This window comes from Octodon degus, unplaced genomic scaffold (assembly GCF_000260255.1).
Source record: "Octodon degus isolate 3935 unplaced genomic scaffold, OctDeg1.0 scaffold00098, whole genome shotgun sequence".
Taxonomy (NCBI): domain Eukaryota; kingdom Metazoa; phylum Chordata; class Mammalia; order Rodentia; family Octodontidae; genus Octodon; species Octodon degus.
Window position 1 is genome coordinate 789,870 of NW_004524674.1, and position 22,466 is coordinate 812,335.

Consider the following 22,466-nt stretch of genomic DNA (forward strand, 5'->3'; position numbering starts at 1 on the left):
CAGTAGAATAAGCGCTTCCCTGGCAAGCGCAAGGGCCTGAGTTTAATCCCCAGTTCCGCAAAAAAAAAAAAAGAAAAAGAAACAAACAAGAACTTTTAAATATTCATATAGCCTTATTTTTTAATGTATTTGTTACAGAATCTCATGATGGTAGCTCAGACTCACAGTGATCTTCCTGTCTCCGCCTCCCCAGCATTGGGATTACAAGTGCCCACGACCATGCCCAGTCTTGGTGGCTGGTGAGCCTGGGGCAGGGCTGCCACAATGTGCCATACCTGGGATCAAAACCAGGTCCTTGCACTTGCCTAGGCAGGCACTTAGACCACTGAGCTATCTCTGCAGCTCTAGCCTAATTTATTAATATTTTATTTTATTTTACTGAGACAGGGTTTTACTCTACAGTTCAGGCCGGTCTTGAACTCACTTTGTAGCCAAGGCTGGCCTTGAACTCACTGCCTCAGCCTGATGAGTGCTATTATTACACGCAAGTGCTGGGATTACAGGCATGTGCCACACATCCCAGCCAAAACCTACATTTTACAGATTCCAGTTTTCACGGCTTGCTTAGAAAGGCTGTTGTCAGGCACAGTAGCTATTCAGCAACATGAAGCAGGAGGATTAAAATTTCAAGGCCAGCATAGCAGGACTTTTTCACAAAATAGAAAATTTTACAAGGGTTAGGGATGTAGCTCAGTGGCCCCTGGGTTTAATCTTCAATGCTACCACCAAAAAATAAATATTACATTTTATATTTTATAAAAATGGAAATATTTTTTTCTTGTATTGTTCTTTGTAGCTGAAGATTTTGATCCACCTAAAATTTATATTAGTTAATAAAATGGAATAAGAACATAGGTTTATTTTTTCTCAAAGTGACTAACCAGTTGCCCTAACCATACTATACATTGACAATTCACCTTTCTAACCTTCTTTGTAAAACTGACTTTATCTGGTTCTTTGTTCTAAAATGTACTTAGACCTATTTCTAGACTCAATTATGTTCCAAAGACTTGTCCCCACACATCATTAGCAATACTATCTATTACCTCAGAGTCTGTGGTGGCTTCCACCTTTATTCAACAAATACTTCCTGACTACCTACTATGCTACAGATAGAGTTCCAAGTACAAAGTGTATGGAAGCAAACAAGACAGATAAAATGCAAGTAAATAAATAATACTATGACTTCAGATAATGATAAGTGCTTAATGGACCATTAAACCTGCAAAGGTAGGCTGGGAATATAGCTAAGCTCAGTGATAGAGCACTTGGCCAGCAGGTGAGAGGCTCTGGGTTTGAAACCAGTACTATAAAGCTGAGAGTGGCCAGCTTTGGGAAGGTTGGGAATCGTGGGATGGAGGGAAGAAGCATTAATTATAATAATGAGGAAAGGCAGCCCTGAGCTGAAGATTATATGATGAGAAACTAAGTTGTGTCAGGAAGAAAAAAAGGCAGGCATTCTTATCTACAAACTGGCTACTGTTAACATTTTCAGGGGGAAAAAAAAAAAAAAAGGCAGGGAGAAGGACTAATTCATACTATTAATAAAAACTAGATTTACAAAACTGAAGACAGGGTGGGGAGATGGCTCAGTGGAATAAGCGCTTCTCTGGCAAGCTCAAGGGCTTGAATTCAATCCCCGGTTCCACCAAAAAAAACAAACAAACAAACAAACAAAACGAAGATAAATCTTTTTTAGGGTAGGGAGTACTGAGAATTGAACCTAGGACTTCACATTTGTCAGACAGGCACTGTACCACTGAGCTAAATCCCTGGCCCCAGATGATCGGGCTATCCACATACTCTTCTTTTTGCACATATCCTTTCTTTTTCTTTTTTAATCTTTGTAAAAAAATTATTTATTTGGTATAAAGTCTCACTACGCAGCTCGGACTCATAGTGATCATCTTTTGTCAGCCTCCCCAACTCTGGGATTATAGGCATGCACCACCATGCCCGGTTATGGTGGTCAGCATGGTACGCCCTGCATTCTAGGACCGGCCCAGAATGTGGTACCAGGGATCGAACCTGGATCCTGGGGCTTTACAGGCAGGAGCTTAGACCACCAAGCTATCTCCCCAACCCCACCCTTTCCTTTTTGTACATACCCTTTTCTTTTTGTACCAGTTGATCCAGAGACTCTTTCAGAACTGAAGACCTCATGGTGCACATGTTATTGCAATGGTCCAACATTGGGTAGGGAATTACCAGGCTAGAGATCCGATTTCGATGCAGGAAGCGCAATATCACTGATGAGTGCACACCAAGGCCCTCCTTTGACTCTGAAAATATGTCTATGAAACCTAAGAGAAAGAATGCATTTGGTGTTTTAGGAAAGCCATCACAATAACTTCCACATCCCCTGGATATTGACCTTTATGACCTGGCTGAATTAAATGTACCCATTAACATCTTTGTTAGGGTCAGGGAGATGGTTCAGTAGAATAAGCGCTTCCCTGGCAAGTGCAAGGCTCTGAATTCAATCCCAGGTTCCGCCAAAAAAAAAAAAAATCTTTATTACTATTTTCAATTGTTATCATTTATAATCTAAGCAAGTTTTAAAGAAATGAACCACTAGCAATCTCAACTTAAGAACTTCATTTTAGTTGAATAAAATTTTAGAAGATGCTAAACAATAACTGTTTTAAACCAAAATTTAAAAAATGTATGAGCGCTTAAATACTGACTACAGGTTTTTAAAGAAGTTTTGTACATAGGATCTAGGCTAGGAATAAACTTTCTGCATTAGATAGAGAACAACTTTTTATTGTTTGCTTTTTTTTCTTGAGATGGGGGTCACAGTATGTAGATCAGGCTGGCTTTGAACTCATATAGCCCAGACTGGCCTCAAACTCAAAGCAATTTCAGCTTCTGTGCTGAAATTACAGGTGTGCACTACCCAGTTACAACTACTTTTATACTGAGCTACGTGAGTATAACAATGACAAAATAACCAGTGCTATTACCGCAATTTCTGATGACATTTATACTTCATATGGTATGAGCACACACATATTATTTGGTCCTCACAAGGTGACAGGGTAGGCATGGGAAGTATGGATACCTTTGTTTTATAACTGAGAGAAATGAAACTCAAGTGACACATCAAGATGTCCAGAAGAAAGAGGAAGGATGGAGACTATCCCCTCTCACTTTCTCCTTCCACCATCTCAGGTCTTCCTCCTCAGTGATTCCTCTGAAGCAACATCCGCCTGCAACATCTGCTCAGATGTCGTATCAGGACATGAGAAATGATAGCCCTGACTGTCACCCATGCACCAACCCAGTTATGGTTTGTGTCAGCGAGTGTGGACTGAAACCTCCATTAACTGTGTAGATCAGGCTGGCTTTGAACTCATATAGCCCAGACTGGCCTCAAACTCAAAGCAATTTCAGCTTCTGTGCTGAAATTACAGGTGTGCACCACCCAGTTACAACTACTTTTATACTGAGCTACGTGAGTATAATAATGACAAAATAACCAGTGCTATTACTGCAATTTCTGATGACATTTATACTTCATATGGTATGAGCACACATATATTAAACCTTTCCTTCCCTAATTCTGAATGTCAGGAGAAAAGTGACAGAATTTGGTACCAGAGAAATGGGGTCATTGCTGTGGCTAAACCTGACCATGTGGATTATGAGCTTTTGGAAATGGCTTATGGGAAGAGACAGGAAAGGTTTGGAGATGTTGCCTGCAAGAGAAGTGCAGGAACAGCTTCCGCTGTTCTATATGGGGAATTGTGGTCAGAGCTCACAAGACCAGAAGGATGACAGAAAGCCTGCCTGTAAAGTCCAGGGAAGGACTGTATTGGTTGTTGGACTCCAGATGACTTGTGCTATTGCTTGGCACAAAGCTTGTTTGGATTTTGTTTGTGTCCAGATACTGTCTGAGACTGAGATTAAGCATGGCATACTGATTAATCTTTCAAAAGAAATGTCAAAGCAGTCGAATATTGAGGGAGTGGCATGGCTTTTGTTGGTGGCTTTTAGTCAGATTTATGTTGAGAATCAAGAGCAAAGAGCCCAATAGGATGATTTAAAATGTTGTGAGTTTGGCCAGAGAGGCAGCTCCAATAAAGCTGTGGAACGCAAAGATAGAGCTGAGAGGATCTCTACTGCGGAGAAGGAACAAGAGAATGGAAAGATGACCTAAGAGCATCACAGGAGGTAGAAGTTCTCCACTCTTTGCAGCCTCAGAATTGCAAAGGTCAGGGACTTTGCCTGGGGGAAAATGCCCCAAAGCCCTATGTTTTAGAATGGCTGCAGCAGCCACACCAGGTTCCAGAATGGGGCTGGCACGGAGAATTTGTTCCTCGGAATCAGGTTCAGAGTGCTCAGTGATCCAGGCACTCGACCCCTACAGCCAAGAAAGAATTAAGCCTGGCTACTGCTCCAGCTGGCAGCAGATCTTTGCATCATCCATATGACACTTGTTTTAGGTATTTGCAGAATGCAGAAGTTCTGAGGTTAAGGCTTCCACCTAGATTTCAGAAAAAGGCCTGGGAGGCCAAGCAGTGTGTCCCTGAGAGGGCAGTGTATAAAGTTGTGAGTGAGAAACCTATTCAGTGGAAACCCCAGAAGTGTGGAAAAGTTAGGAACATGGATGTCTAAAGGAAACTGCAAGGAGGGAACAGAGGTAGCCTAAGAGAGAAGCCAGGGAGCTACCACCAAGAGTGCCATAGGGGCGGAGTCACATGGAGCTCACAATTTGCCACAGATTGCTTCAGATGTTCCACATGGAACTATAGGACTTAATGTTGGCTCTTCTGGAGTTTGGACTTGCTTTGGTTCCAGTGCTTGGTATCCTACAGTGTGTACCTTTTGGAATGGTAATGTTTATCTTGTGCCATTGAATGTTGGAAGTGTTTAACTTTTCATTTATATAGGAGCTCACAGCTAGGAGTTTGCCTTAGCTCTTGGAACAGACTTGGTGCTTGGACTTTTCAGCAATGCTGAAACTGTTAGGATTTTGGCAACTCTCAGAGATGGACTAAAATGCCTTTTACACAAAGGGATATGCATGAGTCTTTGGAGATCCAGGGACAGAATGTTATGGTTTGTGTTTAGTTGTCTCCCCAAAGCCTCATGCTTAGCTTCTGGATTTTGTGATTCTTTGTTTTTTTGGTTTGTTTTTTTTGTTGTTGTTTGTTGTTTTTTTTTTTTTTTTTGCGGAACTAGGGATTGAACTAAGGTCCTTGCACTTGCCAGGCAAGTGCTTATTTTACTGAGCTATCTCCCCGGACCCCTATTATTAATTCATGACCCAATGCTGGGATTGCAGGTGGGAGTGCTACACCCCAGCCCTGGGTGGGTAATTTGCATTACAGTGTAAGGAAGAGAGGCTAGCTAGCTGCTAGAGCTGCTACCACTCCCTTTGTTCTCTTGCTGTGCCCTGAACAGCTGCTCTCTGCCATGTGCCACTCTGCCTTGCAGCCAGCTGAAACCTCCATTTACTGTGAGCTAAATAAACCTTTCCTTCCTTCCTTTTTTTCTTTTTTGCTGCCTCAGGTTGTCTTGTGGGTCTGGTAAGGCAGGTGGAGCTGGGGACTGAACCGAGGTCCCCTGCATGTGACTGCGTTTCCTTGAGCAGGCACTTAAACAGCTAACACACAGGCACCCCCAAACAACTGAGCTATCCAGCAAGACCCCCACTTTCCCTAATTTTGCGTGTTAGGTATTTGTCCCTGCAATGAGAGAAATGTGAGTGAGACATCAGGTTATCTTATGAAGACACAAAAAATATCACATCTGCTGCTGTATAAAATCTTTTCCTGGTTCCTCATAACCTATGTTAACATGCCTTGAATGAAATGTTCAGGACCAGGATTGCTAGGTTTAAATGAAGCAAGGATAACCTGACAGCTTTTCCTAATACTCAGATATATTTGTAAATTTTGGAGAGGGCTTTTTAAAACTTAATTAATCATACTATGCATAACAAAAAGGACATATAACTTAATTATTCCATGAATTTTCACAAACTGAAAACAGTCTAAATGGCACCTGGATCAATATTTCTGAAGTCTCTATCAGTGAAGTTGTCTTTAATAATAAGACAGATTACTGGAGTGAATAAAACCCTATTAACTTTTAAGATGAAATACGAGGAGAAATTTTGCACTCAAAACAGCCTATTTGGCTATATGTCCTATCCAAGCCCTAGAAACCAATGATTTCCAAAGACTAAAGAGTCTAGGCAGTCCCCTCGTACTCCCACAGGGGATCCAAGCCTCATGTTTACAACACTGCTGAAGCTGCACTGATTTGTTCAGAACACATACCAAAAAACCGTGTTATTCCTGCAATGGAAGTATTTTCAGATGCCAAACCATTCAGTAAATGGATGAATTTGGTTCAATAAATTCAGTGAAGGTTCTGTACAAACAACACAAAAGGAACTAATTTCAGTGTGACAGGACATTAGAGAGAGGAACCAGGACTGTAGGATAACACCAGAGGTGACCTCAGCACAAAAAAGGTTTGCCCAAGACTGAAATTATACTTCTTTTAAGTTGGGTGTTGCTAGAAATTTTTTAATAGAAAGTCCTAAGTCATGAGCTTTCTATGTAAGCAGTGTGAGATCTGAATCCTAATTTTTTTTTCCACCTACTCACTCCTCACCACAGCAGTGCAACAGATACTACTTAGTGGATTCGCTGATTAATATTCCTTTTATCTCCTCCCCAAAATCTCTTGGAGATATCCATATAAAAAGCTCTGATGCTGTTCACATACTGGCAATAAAAGTGGGAGTAACATATAAATGCTATGATAAAAGTTAGCTAAGTGTAATTCAAAGTATATTTGTAACTGCCATGACACTAGGGAAAATGTGAGCATATACAATTACCTATAATGCGCAATAATAATGACATAATTAAAGACAAATTGAGTAGGAATGGAAACATGCCCTCTTTAATAAGATACAGAAACTATCCTGACCTAGTTCAGTGTATCACTTCAGCATGAAGACAGAGGGGCCAAGAGTAACCAGATTTACATTTATCTATCACATCTATTTATAACATCAAGTACACATGGCAGGAAAACATTTTTAGGTAATATAAACTAAGGCTAAAAGGATGATGTACAAATTCTTTATTTGTTTTTTCCTTTCAAACTCAACTGTCTTCTTAAAAAACAGCGTCATTTTTTTCCAACTCTGTCTTTACATGAATCTGAATCCCTAAAGGAAAGTACACAAAATCAAAGGCTAAATTTCTCGTACGTACAATGAAGAAGAAACAATTCTTAAGTTTAAGCTATTTTTATTCTTAAATTTCACAGTAATAGATTTCTAAAGCAAAACAAAACAAAAATATGAGATTCTAAGTACCAAAAAAAGTCAAAAGTGAGGACACAACAGAAATAAGAGACAAAAAAGAAAAAGAAAAGAAAAAAGAAAAAAAGAAAGAAGAGACAAGGCCCTCTTTCTCATAGAGCTCAGATAGGAGTAAAGACAGATACTTAACAAATACCTGACTGGTTTTTTAATTACAATGGTGATATATCCCCCCAAACAGAAATTCAAAATGCTGAGAGAATATATCGTAGAGGATAGGGAAGGCTTCTTAAAAGACTAAATAGGGAGATCTACTAAGGAAGTCAGTCTTCTAGCAAAGATTTATAAAAATGGTAGAACTGAACTGGGCATAGCAGTACAGGCCTGTAATCCCAGCACTTGGGAGGCTGAGGTAAGAGGATTATAAAATTCAGCCCAGCCTGGGTTATATAGTGAGTTCCAGACCAGCCTGGGCTATATAGCTGGACTGCATCTAACAACAACAAAAAAAGTAGAACTGTGTAGACATCATGGTATAGGGAGTGAAAGAGATAACTACCCTGAAAGCTAGTTCAGTGCTTTTGGAGCTTACTGCGTGATGCCCACAAGCTTACCTAATTTTAATTGCTGATATAGCAAAGTTCATTTGAAGTCTAAGTGAGTCATCCAGTGCATCTGTGCTCACATAAGAGCCTTACCTGGCACAAGAGAGCAGGCTTGTAGTTGTCTGATGATGTGACTCAGCTCCCCTTGAAGATTGGCTCCACTGGAATTCTTGAGGGCCTCCAACATGCTCTCAGCATCCACTGTGCCATCACCTTCTGCATCAAACTGGGCAAAGGCCTAGAAGGTAACAGATATAAGGAAGTCAGAAATATCCTAATTCTTTTTAAAACAATTCTCAGAACTAGTGACTACTTCAAATTTTATTTGATTATTTTGTTTGCAGGGAAGAGTCCACATATATCATTCAAAGAAATAATTCAGGTCAGTAACTCACAGAGTTTTTCTCTTCTTTTCTTTTTGAGAAAGGATCTCGCTATGTAGTTCAGCCTGAACTTGAGCTCACTTTGTAGCCCTGGCTGGTCTTGAACTTGCAATAATCCTCCTACCTCAGCCTCCTAAGTGTTGGGATTACAGGTGTGTGCCACCAAGCCTGGCTAACTCATTGAGCTTTGTAGCATGTATATATACAAGTATACACACATGTATAATTTTATCATCTTGTCTCTCCTCCATGAGAATAAGTCTGCTCCTCTTCCCACAAATAATTTCAAAAGAAAGCATCTACTACAAAATTGTTTCAATTGGTTGCAGTGTCAAATGCAAAGTAAAAATTAGTTGGCTTAGCTTAATATATCAGGTTTTTTAAACACTCTCTGGACACAAATTCTAACTTGCTTTGCTTGCTTCCCAGTCCTGTTTTCACTAATCTTTAAATATAATCTACCTTCCTCCTTGCCCATTTGGGACCATCTGGGAGAAAATGGTAAAGCAGCACAGGATTTGGTTTGAATCCCACTCTGTCCCCATGTGTGACTTTACATGAGTTTCTTTACCTGCGGAAACCTTAACTTCTTGAACTGAGAGGTGGAGTAAATATTACTGAATTCACAAGTTGCTGCCTGGATGAGGAACAAGTGAACAGAGCTTGATACAATGAGCCATCAGCAGTGGAAACAGTGTTCCCCTTCTCTCTAATCTATAGCTTATGGTGCCCCTGACTCGACTCTTTCCCAGTCTCCAAAACTTTCTTCACAGAGCAACTGCACTCTCCCCCAAGGTCTCAAGTCCTCCCTCCTCATGGCTTCTACTCTGCTGCTTACAGATACATGCATTCTCACACCTCTTCACAATGAAACACTCAGGAGTCTTCTGCCTTTCTTTTCAAGTAAGCCTCTCTCTTCCTTCCTTATTTCTCTGTTCTGGTAAGTAGGGGAATATCTCACTGAGATTTCACTGCAAACATAATATCCCTATTTCTTCCGTCATAAATCTTGGATCAGCGCAATACTCAATAAGAACAAACGCAAAAACTTATGTTTGGTTCCCCAGACCATGGATATGAATAAAGGATGAGGGGCAGAGAACTCAGAAGTCTCATGTGAAGGAAAGATTATAGGGTTCTTTTTGCCTCTATAAAACCTGACAAAATTATCTAAAAGGTAACAAGATCAAAGACCACATTAATCGAAGTATAGTATTCAACAGGAAAAGTCATTTTTGTTCTTTGTTTAGACACGATTAGGAAAGCTGAGTGAAGATATGTAACAAAAAGAAATAGTGGAGAGCAAAAGAGAGAAACCAGGAAAGAGAAGAGCAGAAACTGCCCTGTGTTCACCCCTACAGGCTATAGCTGAAGGACTATGACTTCTTCAGTAGCATTGCTTTTTTACATATGAGTGTTGCGAATTGAAGCCAGGGCCTCACGCATGCCAGGCAAGTGCCTTACCACTGAGCTATTGGCCTGGACCATGGAACCTTTACAAAGGAGGAGAAAGATCTGGGAGTGACACAATTCTTCTTTTCAAATATAATGGGAAATATAAGCTATATGGGGAGGAGGGAAGCAGCAGTTAAAACTAACTTCATTAAATAGAAGTGTAAACGGAAGAGTTGGGCAAGCATAGTGGTGCATGTTTGTGATCCCAGAACTCAGGAAACAGAAATAGGAGTATTGCTGCAAGGTTGAGGCCAGCCTGAACTACATAGTAAGTTTCTCAAAATGAGACAAAAACAAAGAGTCCATCATAAAAGTAGAATTGTTTGTTGCCAGTGGGGTAGAAAGATTAATTAGAAGGCTCTGCAAAGCAGTATCTACCCCATTCCTCAGAGCTTCTGAGTAACAGTGGACAACCAGTCATCAAACGTTTTCAAAGAAGTCATGCTAAACAAATATACTTACCTCTATCTCCTCTCAAAATCCTACTATGATATTATAGAGGGATTTGGTGTATCTTTTTTTTTTTTTTTCTTAAGCACATGATGCCCGCCTGTAATTCCAACTACTCAGAAGGCTAACGCAGAACATAGTGAGACACCATCTCAAAAAACTGAACAAGGGGCCAGGGAGATGGCTCAGTGGAATAAGCGCTTCCTTGGCAAGTGCGAGGGCTTCAGTTCAATCCCAGGTTCCACAAAAAAAAAAAAAAAAAAAAAAATTGAACAAAAGCCAGCGACAAAGGGAATAGGAAATGATGCAAAAGTTACAAAAGAAACCGAGAAACAGATAGATGGATAGTAGAATCCTGAACTGTGTGGAAGTTGACAACTGTAGGGAGAAAGCTGCTTTATTTACACTGCAGCAAATCGGTAGTAACAAGTACTATTAAAAGTGGAGCTAGGAGGTAGGAATGTAGCACAGTGGCACAGCACCTGCCTGGCAAATGTGAGGTCCTAAGTTTGATTCCTAGTAAAAAAAAAAAAAAAAAAAAAAGGAGCTGATTAGTGAAAAGTCTGTTTTAGAAGCAGTTAGAAATTATTGGATAAAGCTGGGCATGATGGCATATGGTCATAATCCTAGCACTTGAGAGGCTGAGACAGGAGGATGCCTGTGACTTCAAGGCCAGCCTGAACTACAATATAAATTTAAGGCTAGCTTGTACTGCATAGTGAAACCCTGTCTCAAAAAGACAAAAAGGGGGGTGGTAGGGATATAACTCAGTGGCACAGTGCCTGGTTGGCAAGCATAAGATCCTGAGTACAATTTCAATGTTTATTGGATAAACAATGATTTCTTAAAAAAAAAAAATTATTTTAAATGCTGATCTCGCCCCATGTCACCTTCTGATGCCCACCCGTGTGTGTGAGCATGTGCAGTCTCTCTGCCCATGCGGCCCCTGTCTGTGCTCTAGGAGACACTGTGAAACACTGTCTCAGGTTTTCCTTGGCAGCAGGATAGAAGGCCATGCTGCCCTATGGTGGGAAACAGCACTGTTTGGAAAAGAGCTTTAGAGTCAGGCAGACCATGGATAAACTCAGGTGCTGTTATGCACTATCTGTGGTCATTTTTGTTTTTCTGGGCCCAAGGGTCATACATGGACCTCTGTTGTTCGTGCTACTGAGCTTAAGGGCTCACTGGCTTTTTATTTGTTTATTTTTAGGCAGGGTCTCACTATGTAGTTTGAGTTTTAACCTTGAAACTCACAATGATTTTCCTCCCCAGTGCTGGGATTATAAGCATGCACCACCATGCCTGGCAAAGTTTGAGAAAAAGGAATGATAGTATTTTTTTTTTAAAGAAACCTTATCTTTCAGAAATACATAATTTATTTATAGATAAAATATCAAGATATTCTTCAAAAGAATTTGGGTAGAATGACAGGTGGGGTTTAGATCAAATAAAATTTGCCCTGAGTTATTACTGAAACTCATTAGTAGAAACGTGGGAATCATTCTATGCCTATCTTTACCTTCTTACATTTAAATTTTTTGATAGAGAAAAAAAAGATAAGATTCTCCTCTCCAATCTTGGTAGAAGCCTGAGTTAATTCTCTACAGAGGACAGAGGAGGAAGTACCAGACACATTTGAATTTGAGAATACTATCTAAAAATAGGAGGCTTGATGTTTATTTGCTACATGTTTATAGATTCCCTCAGGGCTCCCAGAATGTTAGCAGGCAATTTCATTACTTTCTAGGCAGGAGACTAGAACTGTCTCTTTGAGAACCTGACTAGCCCAAGGAAATAGTCCTATAGATCCCGACATGGGAATTTCCAATGAAAGGCACCAGTCAATTCATCCTACAGAGAGGTTCCGCAGTTGTCAAACCATGCACACAGAGCATCCAGGATTTTCATCTGTGCATGGTGTATGTATATGTGCGTGTGTGTGTGTGTGCGTGCATGTGTGTGTGTGTGTGTGTGTGTGTGTGTGTGTGTATGTGTGTTACTGAGGATTAAACCTAGGCCTTTCCACTGAGCTACCTTTTTAGTGAGACAGCAATTCACTAAAGTTTTTCTGGCTGGGCTTCAGCCTGTGATCCTCCCGCCTCAGCCTCCCAGAGTGCTCAGATTACAAATGTGCCAGCATGCCTGGCTCTGTATTCTCCCTATCTCATATTTTCCCTATCTCAACTCACCAGCACATTCTTTTTTTCCTTTTGTGGTGCTGGAGATTGAACCCAGGGCCTTATTTATGCTGGATAAGCACTCCACTACTGAGCTAAACCCAGCCCATAATCCCTAATTTTCCAATGAATGGACAGTCCAAAACCACTAAACATTTGAGAAAAGACTTAATAGTAAACATAGGAAAAATAGTGCTGGGGATGTAGGTCAGTGATGGAACACTTGCCTAGCATGCATGAGGCTCTGTATTCAACCCTCAGCACTTTAAAAAAGAAAAAAGAAACAGAAAAAAGCAACTACATAAAAGAATGATTATGTAGGAAGAAGAAAACTTCAAAAGAAGGGTCAACATTTGTCAACAAATGTATGAAAAGATTTTTTTTTGGTAATGTATTTGGTACAAGGTCTCACTATGCAGCTCAGACTCATAGTGACCCTCCTGTTTTCAGCCTCCCCAGTGCTGGGATTACAGGCATGTGCCATCATGCCCAGTCTTGCTGGCCAGCTCAGTGCGTCCGGCATGGTGCTGGGGATGAAACCCTAGTCCTTGTACTTTCCTAAGCAGGTGCTTAGTCTGTTGAGCTATCTTGCCAGTACTTGAAAAAATATTTAATATGAGCCTTATTGAGGTGTATAATTCACTCATCATAAAATTCACCCTGTTAAAATGCACAGTTCAGTAGATCTTGGTACTTTGAGTTGTGCTACCACCATTACCAGCATTACTTAAAAAAAAAAAAAAAGACAACAACCATGAAAGACCAGGATAGTATTAATAAAAACAGGATAATGGAAAAAATTTTAAATTAAAATATCACCAAAAAATTAAAATTTAATAGGAAGGTTGAAAGGTCAAGTTAACAAAAGGATCCAGAAAATAAGAGAAAAAGGACAAAATGTTAGAAATTTTAAGAGAAAAGGAAAATTAGGGGATTTGGCCCAGGAAGTCCAACTTCTAAATTCTGTAACATGAACCAGAGAAAGATGGAACATAGGGGAGGAAACAAAAATAATTATCACTTAAGATAAATTCTCTGGGCTGGGGAAATAGCTCTGCAGTCTTAAGTGTCTGGCTGGCAAGCTAAAGTACCTGGGTTCAACCCCCAGCACCACATGCTGTGCGGGTTGAATGCCAAGCCAGCCACCAAACCTGGGCATGGTGGTGCATGCCTGTAGTCACAGCGCTAGGGAGGCTGAAATAGGAGGATCACTACAAGTCTGAGCTGTGTAGTAAGGCCCTATACCCAATACATAAATTAAAAAATAAATAAAATAAAATAAATAAGATAAATTCCCCAAACTAAAAGATGCGATTTTGGAGACTGAAAGAAGTGAATAACATATACAATAGAATATATCATACTGGAATTTTATAACAATGAGGGAAACAGAAGTTCCTACACATGGACAAGAGAAAGTTTCCTCATAGAAGGTCAGGGTGAATTCAGAGCAGATTCAGAAGCCAAATGGCAATTACAGCAATGTTTTACCATTCTTGAGGAGTTCTAAATCCAAAATCAATACTCAACCCAAATGCTAGACTAAAAACAAAACTATTTGCTGGACTGGTGCGATATACCTGAAATCCCAACACTTAGGAGGCTGAGACAGGAACATCACAGCAAATTTGAGGCTGGCCTGGGCTACATAGTGAGTTCAACTACATAGTGAGACCCTGTCAGAAACAAGCAAGCAAACAAGAAAGAAGTTAAGCAAAACCAAATATAAGAAATGAGGAGGGAGGTTACACAGAAGCATAACATCCATCTATCCTGAGGCCTAATTGTTCAAATACTACAGTCAGGGAATACTTCTCAGCTTTTCAACATTATAGCAGGCTCAGAAAATAGTAACATTTCAATGACTCAAGAGCTAAGGGATTAGCACAGCTGCAATCCATTTGGTTGGAAATGACACATGGATTATGAAACTCTAAATTCTAGATTCCAGGCACTGTGCAAAACATTTTAAGCATATAATATCATTAATCTCTCATCATAATAATGATACTATCAATGCCTCATTTCATAGCTGTAGAGGTTGGGAACATGCCTGAGGCCTTAAAGCTGGTATTGAATCAAGGCTCCAACTCCATTTTCTTTCCTTTGTTAAGAAAACCATTCGGATTTTTTATGTAGTCTACCTACTGAAAACCTCTTAGGTCCATCCCTTTCTTCCACCCACACTCTACAGAATTTGCATTTTAAGGAATTTGCATTCTGTACCCGATGCCCAGGTAACCTCCTATCAATCTGATGAGCGTGCCTTGCTCTCTCTAAATTTCAAAGTGGCACTCAAGCTTTATTTCCAAGAAAAAGGCTATACTTTCAGGTGCCACTGTTGTGGGCAGCTGAATTAGATAGAAATATGATAGGTAGTCAGACAGGACCAGGCCCTCAAGGAGACAATATGGATGACAAGATGACTTTGCAACTTGGAATAGACAGACACTTCCTATAGACCAGACTTCAAGACAAAAGAGGAAACAAATATAGCTACATACTTCTCCAGGGATGGGCATCTGGGATTGATATTCTAACCAGGTATCAATCACCTTGAAAGAGCCCAAATGAGTCACTAACCCAACCCCCAAGACCTTGTCCTGTATTCATGTCTGCTTGCTATATGACAACTGGATTCAATTAATTTTAAATGAGCAATGGTGCTTGTAATTTCATTGGTTGACCATAGGCTTGTCCTACTTCATGCTCACCTAAGCGAGTTCCCATGTTCTCTACCACCTTAGACCCACCTCACCACATGGTTTTACTCAATAAAAATCCCTGGAAGAGAGAGCTCCCCGGGGACCACCCTCTCGGGGTACCCCTCCTGTCCCTCTCTGACAGGAGCTTTCTTTCCCCCAATAAATATATTCTCACAACCTCCATTTGTTCCTAAAATTCATTATTCGGTTTTAGAGAACACAAATTCGTCCTAGGTACTTTTCAGGTCGAGAGTTTCATTTTTCCCCTATATCATTTGGAAGTCATCAGAGTTCAGTTTTTCTCCCTGTATCACTGTCAGTAACTCCAACCACTGTATGGCTCACAACTTCACATGCAACTCCTAGTGTGTATCATGAATGAGAATCTACATAAACAAGACTTTAAAACTGATTATATTCTTGCTATCTTCACTAGCAGCTTCCTTCAGAAAATATGTGATTTCTTAATAATCCATAATTATCCTTAAAGAAATCTCTGGGCTACTTAATTTCCACCTTGTTTTATGGGACTTCACACAGCAATATACTCAACGTTGAGAATTAGCCTATCTTAGTTACTTTTCTCACCCAAAATTAAAGAAGGAAAGGTTAATTTAGCTCACAATTTGTGGAGGTTTCAGTCCATACTCAGCTGGCTTCAAGGCAGAGTGGCACATGACAGAGGGCAGCTGTTCATGAGGCAAAAACAGTAAAGCAGCAAGAGCAAAAAGGGGAAGAGTGGAATGGAAAGAGAAAGCCTCTTTTCTGCCCTTATATTGTATGCAGGCTACCAACCCCAGGGCGGGTATAGCAAACACATCCATAATCCCAGCATCTATAATCCCACTTATAATCTCAGCATTAGACTTTAAATCACAAACTCTACAAGCCCACACTCTAGAAGCTTACACCCATGACTGCAGGCAGCTTTGGGGGGACATCTGGACATAAACCATAACAGAGCCATCATACATATACCTAATGTTACGGATATTAAGATGACAAGGGCATAGCCTCCAAAAACCTCAGCCTAAAAAATAGACCTATAAATCAACAGCAACAGCATAATAAATGTAATAATTATAATAGAAGGGAAGCTAACAGAAGATATAAAATACTATAAAAGGTAGTGTTCTGGTTTGTGTCTAGTTGTTCCCCCAAAGCCTCATGCAGTCCTGAGGTGTCTTCTGGAGTTTGTGATTGATTCTTGATGCAATGCTGGGATTGCACATGAGTGCTACACCCTAGACCTAGAGTGGGTAATCTGCATTACAATGTAAGGAGGAGAAAGAAGCTGGCTAGGAGCCACAGCTGCTGCCCCTCCCTTTGCTCCTTGCCATCACCATGAATGATTGCTCTCTGCCATGTGCCACCCTGCCTTGCAGCCAGCTGAGTACGGACTGAAACCTCCACTAACTGTAAATAAACCTTTCCTTCCCTAATTTTGGGGTGTCTGGTATTTGTCCTAGCAATGAGAGAAGAGTAACTGAAACAGGTAGTATTTACTGAGCACTTACTATGTACCAGGCATAGTTGTGAGAACTTCACATGGACTAAAGCAAATCACATAACAAACCCCAAAATAAGTACAATCTTTTTACTAGTGAAAAAGAGGTATTTTGTTTAAGGTCACATGGTTAGTACTGGTTAATGATGGTGCGTGGATTTGATCCCTCATTCTCTGATTGTTGATAGTGTGAGGGACCCCACACTATCAACACTAGTCCAACTGACAGCCCATAGACCACAAGCACAAGAGGGAATGGGGCATTCAGGAAAATGATTCAGAAAAAAAGTTCTAAAACAGCTCAGAGGCCAGGGAGATGGCTCAGTAGAATAAGTGCTTCCCTGGCAAGTACAAGGGCCTGAGTTCAATCCCTGGTTCTACCAAAAAAATAAAAATAAATAAATAAATAAAACATCTTAAATAAATAATTAGCAGTGCAAAAGCATAAGGAAGAGGCCAGCCCAGGTAGAGGGGGCAGAGTGTGAACACACACAGAGGGTACTGAAGATGGTACAAATAGTATAAACTGCCTGCTGTGGCTGGAAAGAAGGCAGAGGAGATGGACAGTGCTCAGAATAAAGAAATTGTAGAAGACCTAGCGACAAACTCATACACTAGGGTAAGGGCACTCAGGGCCACTGGAGAATATTAAGGGGCGAGAGGGCAAATCATTCTGGATCTATACAAACCCTCATGTTGGAATGGATGTATGACCTTCTTAAAGCACATGCCTTTGTGTTTCTCCAGTGTCTCCGTAATGGTAGGCCAGTTTTATATAACCAAGGATGAAAAACCTCATGTCCTCTGGTAAGTTCTACATCAATAACTTTTTTCCCTACAATGAATGGAAATCTGACTCCCAGAAGCTGCCGCTCTGTGCAGCCACTCAGAACACATCCGACCCATCTGCCCCAAGAAAGTCTTCAGAGCGCTGGTAACAGTGATCATGTCTTCTGAGTTCCCCCAAACCCTCCATTCATTCAAGCAGCTCTCATTTGGAATGGTCTCATTTAGACTCATCTCACCAGAGTTGCTCCCTTTGGGCTCCCTCTAGTTTCCCAATAAAATTCAAAGCAGTGTCAAGTTTTATATGATGATCCACCATGAGAGGTACATTTAATTGTATTTTAAGAAACCTTGGGGGGCCTGCCCCTTAGCTCAGTTCTTTAAGTGGCTGCTTCAACAAAGCAGTTGGGCTCAGGTTGCTGTAGTTTGATCCCCACAACTGAAGCCAGCCAAACCTGCCCTGAAGGCATTCGGAGAAAAAAAAAAAAAAAAAAAAAAAGAAACCTAGTATACATATACTTGATATAAGTTTTATGAAACAATGTAACTTTCACTAAATATGACATACTCTGATACTTTCTCTTCCACTCTATTCTGCTTCATGGGGGGGGGGGCTGGGGGGAGTTTACTGATAATCAAACTCAGGACCTTGTCACTGTCTTACTGAGCTATATCCCTGGCCCTTCATTCTTTAAAAATCATTTATTTATTTATTTATTTATTTGGTCTTGCTATGTAGCTCAGACTCCTATTGATCCTCCTGTCTCAGCATCCCTAGTGCTGGAAAAATCAATCAATCATTCAATCATTCATTCATTCATTTACTCATTTATTTGGTCTCCCTACATAGCTCAGACTTGTGAGTTTCCTGTCTCAGCATCCCTGGTGCTGGGATTACAGGGGTGTGCCATACTCAGTTTTGGTGGCCAGCATGGCATACACAGGATTCTGGAGCTGCCATGGCATGTGGTGCCCGTAATCAAACCTGGGTCTTTGTACTTGCCAGGCAGGCACTTAGACTGCCGAGCTATTAATACAGACCTCTTCATTTTTTTAACAGGTAGGTTAAGATTCACTTCATAGACTTTCAACCCACTAAGGGGTTGGTTTGAAACACATTGCACTTTGGAAGGTAGGGCAAAAATTCAACTCAGTACACTACGTATAATCTAATAGTACAAAATGGAACAAGTCTAAACTTTGCCTCCCTAAAAATTAATGAGCCCAACATCCATCTCCATGCAGTTGGTAACCTGATCTGATGTACTCTTCTTTTCTATCCTCTGATTCAGGCTTCTTCCTATAACATCTTCCCACTAGTGCTCTGCCATCCACGTGATAACTACTCAGGCAGCACCCAAATACAGGCAGTATGACAGGCATTGTGTGAAGAGATAAGACTGAAAGGAAACCTGCACCAGAGTTATAACTTAAACTCTGCGACACTTGGGACAAGCTCTGGTCCTTCTTATGTCTCAATTCCTCATCTTGCTGAAACTGTATTTTCCATAGATTGCTGTATGAATCCAAAGGACCATAAACAGAGACAAGCATGGTGACACACAACTGTAATCCCAATATTCAGGAGAATCACCCCACATTAAAGGCCAGCCTGGGCTACATATTGAGTTCAACATCAGTCTGAACTATATAGTGAGACCTTGTCTCAAAAAAACAAAAACCAAACCAAAAATAACAATGACCACCCCCAAAAGGATCATCAATAAGATAATGCAAAGTAAACTGCAAGAAAATTACAATCTACTTAGACCATTGTATGGTTCCATATTATAATAAGATACAGAAAAATGGGCTGGCTGGCTGCAGATTTCCACCCATGAAGACAGCATGAGGTATTGTGAAGGTTCAGACCCTCGTGCAATCCTATATGAACTTCTTAATCACTGTTGAGATCAAGTCTGCATTGCACACATGAGAATGAAGACAAATATCACACAAGTACTGTGGGCTTAGACCAGTAGAATGCAATGCACTGGCTTAAGTATGAAGGCTGGATGCTGGATCAATTTAAGAAACCAAAACATCTGGATCTAATCTCAATTTTACCATTTGTTGACTGGGCAGATCACTTGTCCATTTAAGGATTCAGTTTGTTAATCTGTAAGACTGCCTCACGTTCCTTGTCTAAGAATTTAAAGGGCTGTCACACAGCTCCAGTAAACACCATCAGAGAAAAGTAACACTATTTATTCCACCACTTATGAGTGCTTAGTGTGCCAGGCACCATTCCAGACGCTTTACAAGAACACATTAATCCTGACACAAATTACATAAGACATATCATTCTGCTCATTTTACAAGTGAAGCCACTAAGACACAGCATGGTCAAGTAAGATGACCAAGGCCACCTTGCTTGAGAACAGTGAAACTAGGATCTGCTCCCAAGTAGGTTGCCTCCTGAGCCAATTCTCAAGACCGATCTAAAGAAGAGCAGTAGAATGGGCAGCTTCATAAAACACAATGTCACTGGCACCATTAACAGCCCAACTATATAGCCAGTAAGGATGATATGAACAGAAGAAAAGGGAGGAAGATGTGTCCACACAATGATTAACAATGTCCCTACCAGCTCAGACTCTTAACTGCGTGCCAAAGGAGTACCATTCCCAATGTGCTGGTATGCTCTTGCTCACACAAACTCTGTCTCTGTCTCTCACCTCAATAAATTTGCATATGCTGTGTCTGTTAACTGAAATATCTTTTTCTTCCTTTGCCAGGCAAATTCTTCCATCCACTCATGTCTTGGTTCAGTGAAGCCTTTCCCAAACATCATGCTACTGCTAAGCTCATGGCTCTTCAAAGTAGAGGGTTTAGGATGGAGCAAAAGGGCATCTGAATTATGCCTCAGGCTCACATGGAGCTTGCCAGAAGAGAATACCAAGGTGGGATCTCTTGAAGAAATAAGAGATGGAAGATCCACATTCAGGATAGGGCAAGTGCTCCATCAGCTAGCAAGGGGCTTATGCAAGAGGCTTATGCAATAGTTGAGGTCAGAGAGAGCTAGGCTGACCTGTGGGCTCCAGCCCACTCAGAGGATATATATTCTGTCCCTCAGGCAGTAGGGAGCTGAGGGCTATGGACCAAGGGTAAATACTTGGAGTCTGCTGTAACTTTATGGTGCACATACATATACTCTGTGTTAGGAGTACAGACAATTACATCTGTGTAATTTCATTTGTATACTTCTTGGAGTCATAGCCATTCTCAATTAGTTGACTTATGCTTGTAACATAATACCAACATGGGTTTTAAGGCTTTTTACAAATTTCTTCTAAAACCCCACAGTGACTAAGAATCATTTTTAGTTTCCACAGAAACTATATTTAACTGCTTCCTCCAATGCCAAGAAATGTCTTGTTAGTAAAAGGCTATAGGCTGACTATGAATTGTCCAGTGTGATGACTACGCCTTCATCTGTAAAGCACACCAAAGGCACTACAGGTAGAATGCTTCCTGAGCACTGGCCACCAGCCAGGACCGTAGCAAGACGATGGCCAGAGATGCATCAGAACAGCCCTTCCCTCACAGCTTACAACCCAACAAATTCCATAATACAGCGAAGACTGATTCATCTTAAATTCTCATTTTAAAACTATCTGCTATCAAATTCTGTACTCATATTTTGTTCTGCCGAGAGTCTTCATGATTTCCCAGCAGCATACTATATTAAGAGCGAAAAAAAAAATCTAAACTCTAGTCTCTGGTGACAAATAAGCTCTCTTATTTGTGTGCTTATAAAAGAAGAGAAAGTTGGGCTGGTGAGATGGCTCAGTGGTCTAAAGCACCTACTTAGAACAAGCTTAGCAAAGCACAGGGACCGCGGTTCAATCCCCCAGCACCACATGCCAGCCAGCCAGCCCCGTCCCCTGGTGGGCTGAGCTGGCCACACACACACACACACACACACACACACACACGTAAATAAATAAAATAAAAAAAAAAAAAAAGAGAAAGTTAACTCTTTCTCCTCCACATAGTAGTCTATTAAATATTGTTTCCTGTGAGCAAGCCAAACAGCGCTCGTCTTGGACCACACCCACCAAGAGAAAATGTGCACAGGATTATAAAATAATAATCTTTCAAACTTTAGTCCATGGTACAGCTTCAAGAACTTTTTTATGACACCACCTCAAGGCACTAATGTCACAAGAATTGAAAGCAAGACAGCTAGGTGAACAAGGACAGCAGAGCAAATTAGGAAACCTAAGAACAAACGTTATACTTGGAAATTGCAGGGATTAAACTACTAACATACACTAATGATAATCTGCTCTACCATGCTAGTTCTTATAAAAAAGAAAGGAATGCTAGGAATATGGTGGCATGTATCTATAATCCCATCACTCAGGAGGCTGAGGCAGGAAGATTGCTATAAACCGGAAGTATAGAGATCATGTTTCATAAACAAAGTAACTAACTCATTTTAGTTGCTACTATGAAGATATTTTGGTTTCACAAAGCCCTTAAACTTGTATTAAAATGGGGCCAGTGAGATAGCTCAGCAGTCTAAAGCGCATGCTTAGGCAAATGCAGGGACTGAGGTTCAATCCCCAGCACTGCATGCTGTGCCAGCCCCACCCCAGGGTAGACTGAGCCAGCCACAAAAATAATAATAATAATAATAATAATAATAATAATTTTTAAAAAACCTTGTCAATAGTACATTTCCAGAACCTAGATATGGAAATCAACAATGTAAAATTAAATATGTAAGTCTACACAGAAGTATATACTTATTCAATTCAGTTATAAAGGAGTTTTTTTCTTTTCCTTTTTTTTTTTTTTTTGCAGGGGGGGATCTTTTTGAGACAAGGTCTCACTATGCAGTTTAAGATGGCCTTGAACTCACTTTAGAGTCCAGGCTGAACTCACACTCACAGCCATCTTCCTGCCTCAGCCTCCAAGTGCTGGGATTACAGACGTGTACTACCACAACCAGCCAGCATCCTCTTTGATTTCCTGTTCTTTCTAATCCTCTATGCATATCCTCAACAGCTTCTCAACTATCTCTTTGGGCTGACTGGCCCCTTTCTGCATCTGGCCCTCTACAAGGCAGCTAGAATCATCACTGGCACTTTGCTTAAAA

General features: G+C 40.7%; 1 protein-coding gene across 2 annotated transcripts in view; it reads right to left on the reverse strand.

Annotated features, from left to right (window-relative positions):
• Zzef1 (zinc finger ZZ-type and EF-hand domain containing 1) overlaps positions 1-22,466 on the reverse strand; it is a 164,423-nt gene that overhangs the window by 138,733 nt on the left and 3,224 nt on the right. For both annotated transcript variants that reach the window (XM_023723333.1, XM_023723332.1), the window contains exons 2-3: positions 7,990-8,134; positions 2,109-2,303 (exon numbers count right to left, since the gene is read on the reverse strand). In XM_023723333.1, coding sequence (XP_023579101.1) covers positions 2,109-2,303; positions 7,990-8,134 — 340 coding nt within the window. The remainder of the gene's footprint in view (positions 1-2,108; positions 2,304-7,989; positions 8,135-22,466) is intronic.